General features: G+C 33.8%; 3 protein-coding genes across 3 annotated transcripts in view; 2 read left to right on the top strand and 1 right to left on the bottom strand.

Moving 5' to 3' along the window:
- The window catches only part of LOC104737186 (phospholipase D gamma 1-like), a gene marked incomplete in the record, with an annotated part of 9308 nt that extends 8890 nt beyond the window's left edge, over positions 1 to 418 (top strand). Inside the window, 1 exon segment of the mRNA XM_019235117.1 lies at positions 85 to 418. Within this exon segment, the coding sequence (XP_019090662.1) occupies positions 85 to 216 (132 nt within the window).
- LOC104737185 (hydroxymethylglutaryl-CoA synthase) lies at positions 4362 to 7521 on the top strand. Its single transcript, XM_010457295.2, has 12 exons — positions 4362 to 4540; positions 5106 to 5212; positions 5310 to 5442; positions 5538 to 5681; positions 5774 to 5932; positions 6017 to 6090; positions 6194 to 6269; positions 6352 to 6407; positions 6478 to 6565; positions 6644 to 6784; positions 6887 to 7036; positions 7139 to 7521. Exons 1-12 carry the CDS (start codon positions 4478 to 4480, stop codon positions 7328 to 7330), a joined length of 1383 nt encoding a protein of 460 aa, XP_010455597.1. The 5' UTR covers positions 4362 to 4477; the 3' UTR covers positions 7331 to 7521.
- On the bottom strand, positions 13672 to 17534 carry LOC104737184 (SPX domain-containing membrane protein At4g11810). Its single transcript, XM_010457294.2, has 12 exons — positions 17406 to 17534; positions 16993 to 17038; positions 16622 to 16677; positions 16404 to 16524; positions 15994 to 16305; positions 15809 to 15913; positions 15270 to 15733; positions 14887 to 15188; positions 14628 to 14803; positions 14339 to 14529; positions 14122 to 14255; positions 13672 to 13979 (listed from the first exon to the last, which is right to left on the bottom strand). The coding sequence occupies exons 3-12, from the start codon at positions 16672 to 16674 to the stop codon at positions 13741 to 13743; spliced, it is 2097 nt and encodes a 698-aa protein (XP_010455596.1). The 5' UTR covers positions 16675 to 16677; positions 16993 to 17038; positions 17406 to 17534; the 3' UTR covers positions 13672 to 13740.

The raw sequence follows: 20776 nt of genomic DNA, 5'->3' as shown, positions 1-20776 counted from the left end.
GAATGCGTAAGACGAGTAAGGCAATTGAGTGAGCTCAATTGGAGACAGTATGCAGCAGAGGAGGTAACAGAGATGCAAGGTCATCTTCTCAAGTATCCAGTCCACGTCGATAGAACAGGCAAAGTGAGTTCTCTTCCTGGATGCGAGACATTCCCAGATCTCGGTGGCAAGATCATAGGCTCGTTCCTTGCGCTCCAAGAAAATCTCACCATCTAAAATATGCCTTTGTAAGGACAAAACTTGTTCTTTGTTTCTTCCACTTCAAAATAGCTCTCTGAGTGTGATCTGAATGAAAAGTGTACCTTTAGGGTCTACGAGCTGTAAATTTATTTTTTTACAATTATTTCAACTGATGATCTATCATAGTGTGTTTTGGACATTTCTACTGCTACTTCCAATTTGCGTTATTTCACGGTTTGTTTTTTTGTTGCATGAAATATATTTATTATTTGTATTCTTGTTTGAGCAAAATTAACGAGAGTCTACGAAAAACAAAAAAATTTAGATAGAAAAGTTTCTTTTTATTGATTAAGATGTTGAGAACAATTACAAGAACCAAGCCACAACTAATCAACTATAAACACTAGTAGTGTTCTCCTCTTGTACTTGCTCCTTATTTTTCGTGTCCTTTCTTTCTTTGAGATGTTGCTTATTTATAATGTTACTTAACCCTAATTACTTGTAGGAATCTTATTTTTTCTTTTCTTTCTTTTCGGATCTTTGATAACTTTCCATTTTATTTATGGTTAGTTTTTAGTTGTTTGTAGGATGTTAGCCTTCCATCGTAAGGAACTAGCTTTTGTATATGTCGATAGACATTTTTGCAGGTTGTTTAAGATCCTTTGGAGATTGTCTAGAACGTTCCATCAAATAAAATGATCTTTTTAACAATCGGGTAAATATCATAAATAATCTTCTATATTCTTTAAACAACTCACCACATGATTTAACCGCTGTCAAACATTGATAAAGCGATCAATTATTTTTACCCAACAATTCTCAACACAATTATTTAAAATTAAATTATAGTATACCTATAATAATTTAAATAATTGAATAGAAAGATAATAAATATTATAAAGTGAAAAACAATCTTTACTCGAGAATCATGATATGACAATATGAAGTTTAATAAGACATTGTTTTGACTTTTGAGATGAATAAGTTGTCACAAACTTTCAAAGATTGGCATGATTTCCCTAGGTTATTAAATAATTATTAGTTTTAAAATAGTCTTTTTCCAAAAATAATTAGCCAATTGAAATTTAAAACTAATTATTTAGTTCTTTAGTTATAACCATTTTAATTTTTAAAGAATTTATTTGTCCTTTTTCACCGATTGAAAAGTTTTCATGTTCTTCTACGAGGTCCATATATAAAAATGATCATATGACAATGATCTTTAACCAAAGTGTTGCAGTGACAATTAAATTAAGTAGTAGTCTAATTGACCTAAATTATAAACAAGTTTTACATACAGCTAGATATTCATCTGCGGTATACTGCGGGACTATATTTTTTGTTTACAAATACAAAATAATTTTTTTTATTATATTAACTACATATGTATATAATATATTTTGTATTTTTAATCTACTATAGTTTTATATCAATACATTATGTAGTGGATAATTTTCGCTGTCTACATGTAATGGTTTATTATATACAAGTTAGGATATTCTTATTATTCATTAAATTTAATTTAGTCAACAAATATACTTTTTGTGATTTTTCTTTTTCATTTAAAATGTAAAGATAATAGTATGACATAATATATTCTATTTTTATAATTATATTTTTTTTGGTAAAATATTTTTATAATTATATGAGTATACTATAATTTGAATGTAATTTTGGTTGTTTTCTCTCTATATAATTTAGCACTTTTATATTTATAGTTGTGTAAGTCGATTAAAATGGTGGAGTGTTTTTTTTTTGTAAAGTTTGATTTATATCAATTGTTTCTTATTAGTAGGAATCAAAATCTATATATTAATATATTAGCTACTGAAAAACACTTCCGTGAAGAAATAATTTTTTTTTAACAATTTGTGAAAGTTTGGGCCCCAAATTTTTTTAAATAATTAAAGTTATTATCAACAGTTTAATCACTTGGCTTTCCAACACATGAAAATAAGTTATTATCAACAGTTTTTTAGAGAATAATTTAATTAAATATAAAATATTTAATGTTAATGGAAATTTGAATAGAAGAAAATTTTCTTAAGTTAGATTCCAAATTTGATTTTATTTAAAATAAAAAATAATTGTAAAATTAATATTAATTGCATGATTGTAAATAAATTCTAACTCCAAGATTTATTTCATAAATGTCTAAAAAAATGTATGTATATATAGATGAGCACAAATCAAATTAGTGTGTAAATTAAAAAAGAAAGAAGAGATTTTTAACCGTCGATATAGAACTCTCATTTAAAATATATCAATACTACTATATATTTGAGTACTACTACTCTGATAGTCTGATACAATAATTGAAGAAAGTGATGTAGCATCGAACCCTTGCCTTACTACCTACCCCGCTCACGTGTATAAACCCACGAATTTGTGTAACCATCGTTCGTACACGTTATGTCCCACAAAATCGGTGACGTAAGCTGAATCCGCTTGTCATCTGAGATGGTCTGAAATTGGAAAAATAGTACATTCTTTAATAATGTTTGACCATTTCTGGTAATCAAATCGGACGGTAGAAGGATGATGATAGATCTCAATCGAACGGTGGCGGAGAATCCAAGGTCTTAGGGGAGATGATTGTTATATAGCTTTATGAAAACGACAATGTTTTCACATGTTTCAAAGTCCCAAACTCATTAAGACAATCCCACCACCATGTTCTGTCTGATCTATATAAGTGTAGTAACCAGCTAATCAGAAAAAGATTAGAATTAGAAATTTAACTTATTGTTTCATTTTTAATCTTTTGTTGAGTTTTTTTTTTCTTTTTTTACGCAAAACTGATGTTTCCATAGACAATCCCACCACCATGTTCTGTCTGATCTATATAAGTGTAGTAACCAGCTAATCACAAAAAGATTAGAATTAGTAATTTAACTTATTGTTTCATTTTTAATCTTTTGTCGAGTTTTTTTCTTTTTTTACGCAAACCTGATGTTTCCATGATACGTTGTTGTTGATGACTTAATTGATACTATACGCTAATTTCTCGTGGGAGAAGGTAATTAAATCCAGTCAGCTTATGAATAACTAGATAACAAATAAGATCATTTACTTTTATTAGAATGTAAATAAAAACAAAATTAGTTAAGTTGATAGATAGTGTGAATTAATAACGTATGACTCATGACTTTTTCGTGCGCTTGAGTTGGTTCGGAGTTAATCTAACCAATTAATGTTATCGGACAATTAGTGAATTTTTTTAAAAATATCACAAAATCAAAAGAACCACAAATTTAATACTAGTAAAAAGATTACTATTCAAAGTATCACAAATTATAGGAAGCACAAAGATTTTTATAGGGAGTTCATTTCCTATTTAGAATCTAAAAAAAAATTCCAGAATCTTGTTTTCACGCTTCCAAAATATTCACTTAAAAAAATTGTTAGAAAATTACGATTCTGTTTTTAAAACTTGTATTTAAAAAAAATTGATAACGCAAATAAATAAAAACATAATTTATACGGAAATGTAACATTGTTCCAAGACTTGAAACAAAAACCAAAAATAGAGTGGCAAAATTGGTAGATAAAGAAGAAGAGAAAGGGCAAATAAATGAAAGAAAGAAGAAGCACGAGGGAGCTAACTCACGAAGTCTGCGTTGCCTAATAGATTCCGGAAACACACACAAACACAATATATCCATTTTCCAGATAATTTTTTTTTTTTTTAACTATTTATTTGTTCTTTATTTGGTGTGTTAGTGGATTATCATGTACTTTTATTTCACATGTAGCTGTCCCAGGAAAAAAAAAAAATATATATATATATATATGTATCTTAATTTTGAACAAAAAAAAAGTACCATAGTTACAAATATTACAATTATTATTAATCAATTATATATAATATATCTGGCATTTTCAGTTGGTTTCAATTAAAATCTCCAAACACTAAAACAAAACAACCAAAAATTGAATATGAGAACTTCAAAACTAAATTGAAGTACAGCTGTACAAGTTATTTTTTTTCTTTGTTGACCAAATTATATACATGTTAAAAAAGGACAACTAATAATATATAATTAAGAAAATCATTAGAAAAAAATCCAATAAATAATAGTTTTTGTTTTAAGAAAATCATTCATTATTAAAAAAAACCAGCTAATATTTCTCGTAGAATTGTTTATTAAAGTATTTTTTTTTTTTCATTTTCTGTTTTCAACCGATTCATCAATATATTCTCTTCTTCCTCCTCTTCTACACAGAGAAGCTTCAAAAACCTCTCTCTTCTCTCTCTCAAAATCGAACCTTTTCGATTTCGTTTACCATCGAAACAATGGCGAAGAACGTTGGGATATTGGCTATGGATATCTATTTCCCTCCCACCTGTGTTCAACAGGTAACACAACCCAAAAACAACAAAACCCCAAGTTTTTTTTTTTCTTTTCGATTTCATCTTTTTATTGCATTGATGATACTCTGTTTCTGATACAGTTTAATTTCATTAAAATCGTCAAACTTTATGTTATTTGTTTCGACAAATATTCAAACTTTATGTGGTTTTTCAGAATGCTTAATCTCTCTGTCTCTGTTTTCGTTTGTCATGGCGGTGGAGTTTGCTATACGATGAAGACAAATAATGCTCAATTTTTAAAATTTTTTTTGAATTTTCTCAAACTCGAGATCTTTACAGCTAGGTTTGAGATTTGGTGATATTACTTGCTTGATATGGAGTGATTTAAAGAGTGTTTTATTTGATTGGGGTTTTAACAGTTTGAAAGGCTAAGAAGTCCTTGATCCTGAGGTTTCTCATTAAGTCTCTATTGGAAATAAAGTTTGAACCTTTATTTACAATTTTTGTGGTTCTTATTGAGATTGATCTAGAACACTCTGTTAAGAATCTCTTGTTTGCATTTGGTTCTTTGAAACAGTGGTGTTTATAATTGCTGATCAATGTGTTATAGGAAGCGTTGGAAGCTCATGATGGAGCAAGCAAAGGGAAATACACTATTGGACTTGGTCAAGATTGCTTAGCTTTTTGCACTGAGCTTGAAGATGTCATCTCTATGAGGTAATTGTTTTTTTTGTTTGTTTGTTTGTTTGCATATGTGTAAAGAAACTCATGAAAAGACTGAAACTGATCAGTTTCTTGGTTGTGTTTCTTTTAGTCTCAATGCGGTGACATCACTTTTTGACAAGTATAAGATTGATCCGAAGCAAATTGGGCGTCTTGAAGTAGGAAGTGAGACTGTCATTGACAAAAGCAAGTCCATCAAGACCTTCTTGATGCAGCTCTTTGAGGTACTTGTACTTTCTTTGACCTCAGTAGCGGTTGAGTTTCTATGTGTAGATAGAGAGTAAATGTTTGTCTTTTCTCTTTGGGGTGGAATGAACAGAAATGTGGAAACAGTGATGTTGAAGGTGTTGACTCAACCAATGCTTGCTATGGCGGAACTGCAGCTTTGTTAAACTGTGTCAATTGGGTTGAGAGTAACTCATGGGATGGACGTTATGGCCTTGTCATTTGTACAGACAGCGCGGTATAAACATCGACATAAGACATATCTTTTTATTATTCCTAAGAGAGTCTTTTGCATTAATCTTGACCTGTTTACATCTAAATGCTTTTCAGGTGTATGCAGAAGGACCTGCAAGGCCCACTGGAGGAGCAGCTGCGATTGCTATGTTGATAGGACCTGATGCTCCTATTGTTTTCGAAAGCAAATTGAGAGGAAGCCATATGGCTCATGTCTATGACTTTTACAAGCCTAATCTTGCTAGCGAGTACCCGGTAATCTTTTAATACATATTCTTCAATTGTTTGGTGGAAAGAATCAAATTTCTTATTGCTTTATGGTTTCTTGTGATCTTGTAGGTTGTTGATGGTAAGCTTTCACAGACTTGCTACCTTATGGCTCTTGATTCTTGCTATAAACATTTATGCAACAAGTAAGTGTTTTGTTTTTCATGGTTAGCAAAAACTCAGTTTCTGTTTTTTTTTATTTGCTTGTGTTTGTGTGTGACTCATTTCAACCCTTTTGGTTTTTATTAGGTTTGAGAAAATTGAAGGGAAAGAGTTCTCCATCAATGATGCTGATTACTTTGTTTTCCATTCTCCATACAATAAAGTAATTTTCTTACTCCTCCAAAATTAGTTTTGTTCTACTTGAATTGTCTCTTACTAGTCTCTACTACTCTCTGCTATTGCAGCTTGTACAGAAAAGCTTTGCTCGTCTCTTGTACAATGACTTCTTGAGAAACGCAAGGTTTGTATCCTTGGATTAAAAGTTCTTTACTTATTTGATAGTGAGTAACATCTTTGTTTCTCTATTGCAGCTCCATTGACGAAGCTGCCAAAGAAAAGTTCACCCCTTATTCATCTTTGTCCCTCGACGAGAGTTACCAAAGCCGTGATCTTGAAAAGGTTTTCACTTTTTTTCCCCTTTTCCTTTGCTTTTGATACCGAGTTAAAAGCTATAAGCGATCTTTGTCTATTTTGTAGGTGGCACAACAACTTGCAAAATCATTTTATGATGCTAAAGTGCAACCAACGACTTTAATACCAAAGGAAGTTGGTAACATGTACACCGCTTCACTTTACGCTGCATTTGCCTCCCTCATCCACAATAAACACAACGATTTGGTAATAAAAAGAAAACAAAACTTTGCTTACTTCTTGATTATATTGAAATCCTACTTTTGGTTTGGAGTTTTGTTACATATGTGTTTGGGTTGTTTTGTATAGGTGGGAAAGCGGGTGGTTATGTTTTCATATGGAAGTGGTTCAACCGCAACAATGTTCTCATTACGCCTCTGCGAAAATCAGTCCCCTTTCAGTGTTTCAAACATCGCATCTGTAATGGATGTGGGCGGTAAATTGAAGGCTAGACATAAGGTAACACAAGAAGTTAATAACAGATTTTTCAAAGAAATTGAAGTTTTAATTAACATCTTGAATCTTGATCATTAATGACTCGGGGCTTGTTTATTATTGCAGTATGCACCAGAGAAATTTGTGGAGACAATGAAGCTAATGGAACATAGGTATGGAGCAAAGGACTTTGTGACAAGTAAGGAGGGTATTATAGACCTTTTGGCTCCGGGAACTTATTATCTGAAAGAGGTTGATTCCTTGTACCGGAGATTCTATGGCAAGAAAGGTGACGAATCCATAGCCAATGGACACTGATTCTTGAAAGGGAACAAAAAACGTAAAAGTCTACCTGAAAAAATGTTATGTTACTATGCACCATTTTAATCGTTTTATAAGTTTCTTGTTACTTTGATTTTAGGGACTTGTATGCTCTGTTTTTTTTTAATTTACTATATTTGATTTACTTCTCCCATGCAATTGAGAATTTGGAACCTGTTGTTAAGCTATTTCGTTGCAAATGAAAATTTGGGTAATGATCATGTAAATAATTTCTTAAACTAATTATCCATTCTACTATATGGTCCAACCACTTAATCACAAGTTTTATGATAACAGATGCCAACTGATCATCACCCATGGATTCCAATGTAATCACAAGTTTTATGATAACAGATGCTTGGCATGAAACACACAAAAGGTCAAGTTTAGTATTTACTGGATCTCTTAACACATTTCTAGTCATAACTTATTTCCATTAGTCTATGAGGTTTGTGTAATACTAATTAGTAGTCATGATCCTATCCTAAGCACACAAAAGATTATATAAGTTTTTTTTGCTTTGAATTACCAAAGATTTAGTTAGCTTTATTATCCTTGACCAAAAGTAACCGAGTCTAGTCAATAATTTATGTTAGGGCAAAAAATCCTAATACCGGCTAAAACGTAATAAGAATTAATCCAAGTCAAACAAAACTTGTTCCGCCATAGCATAATTGTCATCGTCCGTTTGTTTGATCTTCGTGTCAACACATGGAGATATAAAATAATCATTAGTACAACATGTGTACATATTTCATCAAGATGGAGATCCGGTTCCAAAAAACCGAGATTTGATTTGGGAGCGGTTAACACGAATTAGTTTAACTCGGGATGACCTTTGGTTTTTAATTGGGGATTTTAATGAGCTAAAAGTCAATTATGAGAAGCGGGGTGATAAATTACGCCATGCATCTTCTTTTGTGCTTTTTAACTCGATGATTCGACATTGTGGACTACTTGAATTCCCTGCTCTTGGGGATAGTCTTTCTTGGAAAGGTTGACGCGATAGGAAGCCGATATGTTGTCGGTTAGATCGAGCATTAGCAAATAAGGCATGGCATGACTTATTCAAGGACTCTTTCACAGAATACCTAACTATGATTGCTTTAGATCATAAGCCACTGGTAGCTGTTCTTGAGGATAAGGTAAGACAGGGTAAAAGCGGATTTCGTTTTGATCGTCGGTGGCTTGATTAGGAAGGGTTCTATGATGCGGTGGCGGAGGGCTGGGAATCTACGACGGGATCCACTTCCCCTGCCACACTAGTGGATAAGATAACTAAATGTCATCGGGTTATCTCCCAATGGAGGAAAGCACAATTACCTTATGAGCGGGAAACTATTGAAGATTTAAAGTCCAAGCTAGCAGTGGCACAGGAGAATGACGATACTACGGTGGATGAACTGGCAGAGCTTACTTGGAGGTTACGAGAGGCATATAGGGATGAAGAGGTGTAATGGTATCAAAAAAGTAGGAGTAGATGGATGCGGCTTGGGGGTCAAAATACTGGTTATTTTCATGCCCAAACTAAGCAGCGGCAGGCTAGGAATCGCATCATGGGTCTTTATGACGGACATAATAATTGGTTGACGGAGGAGAAGGATATCGAAAATGTTGTGGTTTCCTATTTTGAGGAGTTAATTACTTCCTCTGACCCGTCAGATTTTGAGGTGATGTTGGACGAGGTACACTCATTGATTACGCAAGAGAGCAATGAGTTTTTAACCCGGGAGGCCTCGGAACAGGAGATCCATCATGCTCTGTTTATGATGCACCCGGATAAGGCTCCTAGCCCGGATGGGATGACAGCGTTTTTTTTATCAGAAAGCATGGCCTCCGGTTAAGGCCGATCTGGTGCTTTTGGTGAACTCCTTTTTGCAGGATGGGGTTTTTGATAAAAGGTTGAATGTGACGAATATCTGTCTTATTCCAAAGGTGGATAAGCCGACCAGGATGACCGAATTAAGGCCAATTAGCCTGTGCAATGTGGGGTATAAAATTATTTCTAAGGTTTTGTGTAACCGATTGCGTACTATCTTACCATCTCTTATCTCGGAAACACAATCGGCGTTTGTGGAGGGTCGCCTTATCTCGGATAATATTTTGATAGCCCAGGAGATGTTTCATGGTCTCCGGACGAACCCTTCTTGTAAAGGGAGGTTTTTCGCCATCAAGACATATATGAGTAAGGCTTATAATAGGGTGGAGTGTCTTTTTATTGAGCTTTTGCTCCGGCAACTAGGTTTTTGTGATAAATGGGTGTCTTGGATCATGTCTTGCGTCACTTCGGTCCAATATAAGGTATTGATCAATGGTCAAGCACATGGTTCCATTATTCCTTGCCAGGGTTTACGCCAGGGGGACCCCTTATCGCCCTACCTTTTTATTCTTTGTACGGAAGTGCTTATTGCACATTTCCGCAAGGCAGAGCGGATGAAACTTATTACTGGTATCAGGGCTTCGACTGCTAGTCCTGCTATTTCTCATCTTTTATTTGCGGATGACAGTCTTTTTTTCTGTCAGGCAACAAGGGAGCAGTGTGAGATAGTACTCCAGATCCTTCAGAAGTATGAGCGGGCGTCAGGCCAGCAAATTAATTTTCAGAAATCCTCGGTCCAATTTGGACATACGGTGGATCATGCTCTTAGGGAGTAACTGAAAGGGGTTTTAGGAATTACTACTTTGGGTGGTATGGGTTCTTATTTAGGCATCCCGAAGAGCTTAGGTGGGGCTAAAACCCAAATATTTTCCTTTGTCCAGGATCAATTACAATCACGGGCAAGTGGCTGGCCGGCTAGGTTGCTATCAAAGGGCGGTAAGGAGGTAATGATCAAATCTGTCGCTACGGCTGTTCCGACATTTGTGATGTCGTGTTTTCGGTTACCCAAGACGGTTACGAGGAAACTGACAAGTGCGATTTCCAATTTTTGGTGGAGTTCGTCTGGACAATCAAGGGGTTTACATTGGTGGCATGGGATAAACTATGCAGGGATAAAAGTGAAGGAGGCATTAGATCCGATGTTTGGATGATTTTAATATCGCTCTGTTAGCAAAACAGCTCTGGCGATTAATCTCAGTTTCGTACTCACTTTTTGCACGGGTTTTTAAAGGCCGATATTATAGATACTCTGATCTTCTGGATCCAATAAATTCATATTCGCCATCATATGGGTGGCGGAGTATTAATTCTGCTCGCTCTCTGGTAAATAAAGGACTTATTAAACGGGTAGGATATGGGGCAACCATATCTGTATGGAATGACCCGTGGATCCCTGCTCGATCCCCAAGACCAGCATTGGACATAGGGTCGTCGTCTGACCCTTTGATCTCCGTTCAAAATCTTATTGACAGGACTTCTAACTCCTGGGATATGGCTCAGCTTATGGCTACTTTTGTACCAGAAGATGTTGCTATTATTTCTGCCTTACCGCTGCAACAACTGGACTGGCCGGATATGTTAGGTTGGCATTTTACCAAGTTAGGTAAATATTCGGTAAAATCTGGATACCATATCCTTCGGTCACTTTCGCAGGCTTCGGCTGGCTCAAAGACACTTGGGCCAGACTTTGTGCCTTTACATGCTTTTGTGTGGAAAATTCGGTGTCCCCCGAAGCTCTCTCATTTCATGTGGCAAGTGCTTTCGGGTTGTGTAGCGGTCGGAGCTAATTTACGGAAACGTGGTCTGAGTTGTGATCCGGTGTGTTGTCTTTGTGGTCATGAGGATGAGACAATAAATCATACTCTCTTTGAATGTCCACCTGCCTGTCAAGTTTCGGTCTTGTCACAGTTCTCGACGACTCCAGATGTTTTCCCTTCGGCTTCTATCCTGACGAACATGGATTCTCTTTTTTGGTGTTTCAAGAAGGTCCCATCACATGATGGATTTCCCTGGATTATGTGGTATATTTGGAAAGCTCGTAATGAAAAACTATTCAGCAATTTGGATTCGAATCCCCTTGCAATATTGCGGTTAGCGGAGGATGAGACTAAAGTCTGGCTGCTGGCTCAGACAGAGGCCCTAGGCCCGAAGTCGGATTCTAACATTACGGGTGTACTACGCAGAGTTGGTGGTCTCGGGGTTTCCAGGTCTTCGTCGAGCTCTCTTTGCTTCGTTGATGGCTCATGGAAAGTGACTGATCGGTTTGTTGGTAGAGGATGGTATTGTGTTTCACCTAGGGCCGAAGCTCCCACCATGAGAGCAGCCAATATACGTCGTAGCCTTTCACCCCTCCATGCCGAGGTGGAAGCCCTAATATGGGCAATGCGATGCATAATTAGGGCGGACAACTAGGAGGTCGTCTTTCTTACCGACTGCTCTGAGTTGGTGAAGATGATGTCTTCGCCTTCTGAATGGCCAGCTTTCACGCCTTATCTGAAGGACATAGAGGCAGATAAAGAGGAGTTTGATTCATTTTTCTTAGTCTACGTTCCTCGCTCCCAGAATGGTAAACCGGATAATTTAGCGCGACGTTTTCGCTCAGTTCCGCACTTAGTTACCTTTGTAAACGATTTACTTTCGCATTGACTTGTTTGAGTCAATCTTGTACACTATTATAAATATATATATATATATATATATATGATGAAGATGTATTTTTTTGATGCAACTCTTTTGACGTATTACCTTGATTTGTTTTCCGTTAGTTAATATATTAAACTAACTATTTTTTTTTTTTTTGAGAAAGATTAAACGAACTAATTTGTTTTTTTAAATATCTAAACCCTTTCTCTTTCAACCAAATCAACGAATAAACAAAGTGCACATAATACTTTGTCTAACTATGAAACAATACGGTCAGCTATTTGATGAATATTTCGGTATTGTGAATTGGACAAAACCCAATATCCTCTTATAGAGTATAGGGAATCAAAAATCAGAAAGTTCTTCAATTGTTTGTATGGTTGTATAAACGCAATGGCAAACCCAATAAAAAGTCAGTAGACTCTTAGATTATGATTTATCTAATAGTTTTTATAGTTTTGTAATATCTGGCATATTTTCTTCTGTTTTGAACGCTCAAAAATTATAAAATTTGTGTTATTTCCCTCAATTTTTTGTGTTATTTTCTACTTTCTTATGTTTTGATACCATTACATAAATGATTTTACAGATTTTTTTTTGACTCTTAAATATTAAATTTCTTTTGTAATTTTTTTTAAGTATTTTTATTTTATTCTTTTAAAAATTTGTAATTATTTCTATTTACATTTTGACTCGGGTAAAAATTATTTCTGGATCTGCCAATGAATAAATGTATCAATGAAAAAGAATGAAGCTTGTTAAAAGAATGGTCCTTTCTAGCTAAGTATAAGTAAAGACTTTGGATGCAGGTCTACGACAAAATTTGATCCCAACAACCCTAATCAAGCTAGTTTTTTATTTAGTTTTTTTTTGTATATTTAGTTTATTTATTTTTGTAGTAATAAAGGTCGAGACCACGACTGAGATATAGATATCGAAATCTTAAATCGTTTTTATTCTTTGTATATGCTTTTGTAGACAATACCAATACGTTGTAAGGTTACCCATTTTTAGATTATATATAAATTAAAGATTTTCTATTCAAATTATTTATGTTTCTCGTATAATACATGGTCTCAGCTTATTTGGAAAACTACTTGCTATAGGATAAAACTGAGGTATTAAAGTAACTTCAGGGTTGTTTTTTTTTTTCTTTTTTTTTGTCATCTGATAGAAACCAAAAAAAAATCGAGAAAAAAACCAAGAACAACAATAACCACCAACAACATTATTCCTCAACATTATTCTATCAGATGACAAAAAAAAAAGTAACTTCAGGGTTGTTGACGAAACTTTAGGTAATGATTGGAGTATTACAATGGTATATTTTTCATTGTGTTGAATGATATGATAAATCCCTGACGGACGATGATAGGAAGAGAGACTTGAGTTTCCTAGCTAACATTTTTGAATTGATATATGCTCTCTGCTTCATTATGGTTTCTTGTTAATGGGTGAGGTACAAAGGGCTAGTACAAGTTCTAGTATCAGTGACGAACTTTATGCAATTCATGGATCAATAATATAAATATATGGTCCCTTCTTATCAGACTTTTTAGTTTAGCTTCTCAAAGTGAAATTTAATGCCATGTCTTTTTTTTTTGTTGTGTACGACTTGACACTTATGTAACCCCAACTTAGAGTTGGTAAAGTTTTACAAGTTGTTTTCTATAAACGTATAGCAATAAACATGTGCAAGTTGTTAAACCAAGAACATCAAAAGTATTTTTATCAATGGATCTAGAATGAACATAAAAGCAAACAAAACTTTCACAAAGAGATCAAAGTAAAAGACAAAAGAAAAGAGAAACCATCGAGAACCTATGACTAGTTAGCTTAATTTCAAAGCGTTTGTTTTGTATGGGGTAAAACTTTGAAAGAAGCACTAATACAAGGAGTTATAAGTAAAACAAGTAGCTACGATAGACCCAACACAGATGATCAAAGAAGGAAGCAGAGTAACATTCAAAAGCATACTCTGTCCCAAGAAACCAGCCAAAGTGATCGTCGCGTCAGCTATCACACGTGCGATCGTGCCAGCTTCCGTCGACAACAACCCTCCGTTGTAAGTCCCACGTGACAGCCTCGATGACATCACTCTCGATAGTAATGATAAGTTCACACCTGTAAAATCACCGCCAAAAAAGAACATGTTTTCAGATTCTTATTCTTGAATGAGAAAAATGTGAATCTTATTCTTGAAAACGATTTGGGTTAAAAGGTTGGAAACGTTATGTTTTAGGGGTAACATGTATCAAGCTTTTACCTTCAAGAACTTCAGCAGAAACAAACATGATAAATCCTGAGATAACGTATTGTGGCACAGTGTAAGGGATTACTACATGGAAGCTCAGAAGTATTCCAACACAGACCATAATCTCTGACGCCAACAGAATTTGCCTGTACGTAACAAGAGATTTACATTTTCAGGTAACCCGCAAGGCAAAAAAAAGCAAGAAAAAAACATAAACACGGATCTTTACCGATCTTCAAACATGTTGCTGATATAGCTCCCAACAACGAGGTTAACCGGTAGAACGGTTAGACCGAGACAGAACAAGAAGATGGAAACAGAACTCATGGACCAACCGAAGTAGTATGTGGTGACAACACTTGATTCTGATAGTAGAATCTCCATGGCGTACTTAAGCATGAAGTATATCAACAATTGAACCTAAAAGCAATAAACAGTTTTCATCTTTCACATCTTTTGAGAATATTTTTTGAAAAAATCAAGATTAAGTAAATTGAATTTTTGTAAAGTTTAGTTACCTTTACTGAAGGAGTGAGTAGTTTGTAAGCAGCTACAATGGAGTTAGCGGGTTTACGCGAATCCTCAGAAGATTCTTCGCTTCCATCTCCATCATCTTCTTCATCATGTTCTGTTTCTTCAGATGCAAGCAACAGCGGCTTTTTAAGTCCTTTCTCCATATTTCCATCTTGATCAGCTTCACCAATATTTACTCTAATCAGTTAAGAATATAGAAAGAAAAAAGAAGAAAAGCAGACATGTTTCACTTCAATTCCATACCGGAATTAGACTCTTGTGAAGTATGAATCTCTTCAGGCTCACGTGCGGGTTCCCGAAACGAAATAGCTAACCAGACTAAGTACAGTAGCCAAGCAACAGCCATAACCCAACCAGGTAATGTATCTTGGTTAAACGTAAGACTTTTGATCTTGAAATCAGTTTGCAACAAACCAGCAAGAGCAGGACCACAAGCCATTCCTAGAGCACTTGCACTAACAAAACCAGCTGACGCCTGCATCCGGATTTTCAAAGGCACACAGTCGCTTATATATCTCCTGTTCACAGCTCTCGCCGAACCAAATCTACAAAACGTATAAATATGATAATCAAACCAATGTCTCATGAAAACAAAGTATATAACAGAATTCTAAAAAGAGGCTTACCCACAGAAAAGCCGGCCAATCAAGAGAAGTGCTAATGAATTGAAGTCATAAGCTAAAGCATATAACAGGTTCCCAAAGAAAAGAACTATACTACTGAAAATAAGGGGTTTGAAGTAAGATTTATTGGACCATGCGCTGAAGTAAACCGAAGAGAAGAGCTGAGCAACTGCCATAGCACCAATCACAACACCACAAACTGTTGCTGCTGCTCCAAGGCTCATGGAGTAATCATCAGCTGTAGGAACAATGATATATGTATTGACCATATAAAGAAACGTGTTCCCCAAGTTTAGCATGAGAGACATGAAGTGGTATCTCCCTTCTTCTTGATCCGCTTGCTCGTCTTGGGGAATCAGTAGGTCTTCGTCTTGCATGATTAGAGCATGTTGAGCCATGAAATTAAGGAAGTTTGTTGAATTTGTTAGCCTGTCCACCGCATTCTTAATTGAATCTACCACAGGATCCTGATGAAACTAAACCACTTTAAGATTCCGCATAGGCAAAACTTAGTGATGTACATTTGTCACAAGAAACAAAACCTGAAGAGGAACAACAGGATGGTCATAAATGGATAAGTAGCTTCCTTCATTGTATTGAAGCTCATGAAGGTTGCGTGAAATGGCTCCAACAACAGCTCCAAGACCCTAATAAAATTTGATAAAACCGAACCATTAAGCTTATATAGCACTGGCTCATTAATCTAAGTGAGGTTCTAAGACTTTACCACATGTTTAAACACTTGCTGAAGTTGAGAGTAAGGATGATCAGCGCGAGTCTTGACATAATAGTTTGTAAATCTATAACCAAATCTTTTATCGAACTTCTTAAGTATCTTGCGGATACCAATAGCATTCATATCGATGAATAACAAAAGCTTGAGAAGATCTTGTCCCACGGATCTATAAGCCTCTCTTAACTTAGATATCTGAGATATGTCAGGCTCATCTTGAAGTGCATCATGCCATTCCCTTAGTTTCTGTAACCTACTTGAAAGCAAACCTTGTTGCTCCAACATGAAAAGAGCGATTTTCTCGATCTGCATGCAATCGTGAATGGATTGTGTGTTGTAAAGTTTGATGCATTACTTAGTTATATAAAACCGCTAAATTTTGGTGAAGGAAAACAAAGAGAAACCTGATGATCCAACATTCTTGAGAAATCTTTTAGACATTGGCGGCGATCTAGACTTCCTACTTGGATTTGTTGACCATATTGCTTCACTTTCTTCTTCATCAATTTGTAATTGATGTAATATCTAAAGAGTAATCAAAAAAAAAAAAGTATATATACATGATTCACATTGCTATAAATTTGCAAAAATAAATAAAATCTTGAATATTATAGAAACATACTCTTGCCATTCTTCAATGCTACGTTCCTTGAGCTTTTTTCCAAAGGCGACCATTTTCTACAACAAACACAAGAATCAGAGATTCAGAGACAACGAGCAACCAAAATTACCCCCAAGAAAAAAGAAAAAAAAAAAGATTAGTTACATTAGACTAAACTTGATATACAAGTCTATATACTACTACAAGGTTTCTTTGTTTACAAATGTATCAATGAATTTTGTAGACCTTAAATTTCTTTAGTCAAAAATTTATTAATTTGTTTGACGAGTGAGTCAACCATGTTGCTTTTTTTTCCTACTAAAGAGTCAACTTATATATATTAAGAAACAAAAAAATAAACAAAAGTTAAGTAAAATCTAAAAGTATGGTACCTTTTGACGTTCTCGTTCTTCTCCGTATTTGTGGTCAATTTAGATTCTGAGAAAACAGAGAGAAATTAATGAGAGTTATAGTTTGCCATTGAATTATACAGCTCAAAGATCAAACTTTTAAAGTAAACATCATATATAATACACGTGATAAGTGATTACATCACTTTACAAACATTTTTATTTAAGATTCCCAATTTGGAATCTTCCATTTTCTTGGCATTTTCTTCAAAACAGATTCGAGGGGTACAAACCAACAAGCAATAAATTAATAACAAAGCAAATAGAAGAAGCCATATGTATAAATACAAACACGTAATGACCTATTAATATTCCTTCGTGCTGTCCGGCAACCAAATGTGTGAAAATACTAAAATTAAAATGCAAATTACAACAAAGAGAGCAGTTTTGTTTACCAGCTTTATTATATCTAGGGAGTAGGGTGATTTAAACAAATTGTTAAGAAATCCGATTTCCAGAGATTGTGTAATCTTCAAAGGATTAGTGTAAAACTCCTCAAAAGTTGAATATGAAAAGCCAAGAGAGAGAGAGAGAGAACCTCAGATTTTATTTGTTGTTTAATTATGAATGACGCTGAAATTTCGGGAGGTTCTTTTTTCTTCTTTCTCTCAATCCGATTTTCACCAAGAAAACAAAAAAAATGAGATGAAAGAAGAGGAGAAAATAGAATAGTATTAGTGGCTACGACAAGCTCTTTGGGATCATATTTATAACTTGAGAGAGAAAGAGAAAGATAGATTTGGATAGAGATTCATGTTTTGGATCGTTATCTTTTTATTTTTCTTTCCTTTTTGAGATATGGGGAAGAGATGAACTCTTGGTTGAACCATAGGTGCAAAAATATTGTTTTGTTTGTCTTCTATGATATTCATATGAAATTGTTAAAATATTATAATCACCAGGGCTAAACTTTTTTTTGATGAAAATTTGTAATAATTTTTTTTTATTATGTTATTTATAATATTTTGTGATTACAAATTTGTTGTTTATATTATAATTTTGTATTTTTAAAAAATTTATTAAAAACCTGTTAATAAAATATTTACATGTAATAAATAAAATTATTTAAATTTTTGTCAGTTAAACGAAATCATTGCTATAATTGTGAAGTAAGTAAAAAAAGATATAACTAACATAAAAAAAATCTTATCTGTTAGTTTTTTTTAATCAAATTAGTTTTGATTCTAACAGATTTTTTTTTATTTTTCTACAATTTATTTTATTTGATGTGTCCCCTATTTTTCGTTTTTAATTAAAAATATTTATTTAATTAATATTTAATTTTAATTAAGTTTTTCTAATGACAATTGAATGTAATTTTTTACACATTTTAAGTTTAGTTTTATATTTGTACTTCTCAATTAATATAGTAGGATATTTCTTGGTAACAGATCCTAGTACGTGCTCCTTCGTAGTCGACTGCCATCTTAGTGTTACAATTTGGTATTTTAGATAATTAAGTACATGCTAGTATGTATTTTAAGATAACGGTCTGATTGGTAACATAGTCAAAACTGTAAGCTTTTACGAAATGATTGGTAACATAGCCAAAACTGTAAGCTTTTACGAAATAGTGCAAAACTGTAAAAAAGAGTTGTACATGAAAACTGTACAAAAAAACTGAGAGTAAAGGTTTTAATAAAATTTTTGGTAAAGTTTTTGCAATTTTAATTTTATACAAATAGTAAAACTTTTTTTTTGTCACCAATCAAAGCCAACATGATTTTTTTTAGTCTTGTCGCAGTGTATTTTGGAAAATATATAGCATGTTCCTTTTTCATTGATGTGTCTTTCTATATCGCCAGGATTTTCACAAGATCCGGTGCAATATTTTACCCTTTTTGGCTAAATACAGTCTTCTCTTATCCTCAGTAATAAAAATCAAATCTCTGAAAACCAAAATGTATCCTTGACCAAAAAAACAAAAATGTATCCTTGACCAAGAAAACAAAAATGAACAAGTGTAATTGCTTCCATTATATAGTTTATTAATTACGTGTACTCTGATTAACCACATTTTGTTTATACGTGTAAAAATGATGACCACATACATAATCGATTTTTTGGTAATTGTGTGTGAACCACGAACAACCTAGATTTACGTTTTTTTTTTCTTAAGACATGAACAATCCTATTACGACTATAATTTATTGTTAAACATTTTGGTTGAATATCATAAAAATAACAACTCTATCGATTTTTCGATCACACGAATGAGGAAAGATGCTGGACATAGTATATATCTATTGGAAGTGCTATCGGCCAAGTGTTAACTGTAAAGTCTGTAATTACTAATTAGTACTCCAAAAGATACGACACACGAGTGACGCATAAGTAGAGCACCGTCCAAACCTTCCAAATAGTGAGAGCACACAACAACTAGCACTAGCACTAATCCAAATGCCGAAAAAAACAGTTTCTAATTATTAAAGAAAACAAGAAACGTGGCAAAGTAACATGCTCATCAGTCATCACTTGATATATCAACTTTGTTACGTATAGCTTTTTATTTATTTAATTCAGTATATGAAAATATAGATAACCGATTAATTATGTTATAATCACCGAAAATAAGCATTCATCTAGGTTTTCATATTTGCTAATTAGCGTTGTTTTTTATAGGTATAGGTACAAAATCGGATCATTTGAATCTCAATTGTGTAAAAACAAAATATTCGAACTACGAAAAGAAAACAATATTTCCGAACTATCAGTACTAGATTTTGATCTAACAATATACATATTATTAATTTGACGTTTCTGCGATTCGAATATCGGTGATAACAAAAACAATGACTAGTATCCATCATGTGATGAAAAAGCTATCTAAAGTAGTAAAATAAATAAGCCAAGTCATTACGTTCCTCGTTTGGACAATGCACCCACGTGTGGTTAGAAGTTAGAACTTAGAAGTATAGCTTTCCTACATGACTTTAAAACACCGAACTTATGTGAATTATTAGTTTCAAAGACTTGCAAATTGCATCAGAATGATCTCGTTCTTATTAGCTCAAATGCAGTTTATAAAGATAGATAGGAAACTGAAACAAACCGAAAAAAAAGGACATGACGTGATGCAACTAGCTCAACTAATTCCACTTACAACGGGAAAATAGGGAAACAAATTTTGACACATTCTAACCAGAAGAATAAGTCTCTTATTGAGTTAAACTTACTCAACAAGTTAGAGAGGAAAAAATAATACTACTACTATGTTAATTAGTTGGGTGGGGTTTAGTTAATGAGCAGCTAAATTAATGTGCACAGCCCAAGTCTTTTAAAGACATAGCATGTGTTTTGAGTGCATCAAGTTTTGCAATTTATATACCTAACGCGTTTATTATCCCCTTGACTCTCATACATACTCACCTTACGTGTTACTTTCTTACACTTCTTTTGTGGTACTATAAATTTTGACATATGCTTTTAAGTAACCTGTATCTTTAGTACTTCATTTTTCAATTTAGATAGCAAACCTAATGATCCCAGTTTTATGTGAATAATATAGAAGTATCTTGTTGTTTTCGTCAACATATAAGTCATTTATTATATTGCCAACATTATTGAAAACCAATAAAACCAACATCGTAGAACTCTTTTTATATATATATATATATATAGAGAGAGATAAAATACATTAAACAATAAAATCACCAAGTCACCTAAACCTATCATATTTCTACACGTGTCCATTTTGGTAATAAAAAATCAATTATCGTGAAAATACAACACAATTGTAAATTTAACTATAAAATATGTCAGCTAC

This window comes from Camelina sativa, chromosome 13 (assembly GCF_000633955.1).
Source record: "Camelina sativa cultivar DH55 chromosome 13, Cs, whole genome shotgun sequence".
Taxonomy (NCBI): domain Eukaryota; kingdom Viridiplantae; phylum Streptophyta; class Magnoliopsida; order Brassicales; family Brassicaceae; genus Camelina; species Camelina sativa.
Note: the sequence above shows the minus strand (reverse complement) of the source record. Positions and strands in the feature narration are given on the sequence as shown.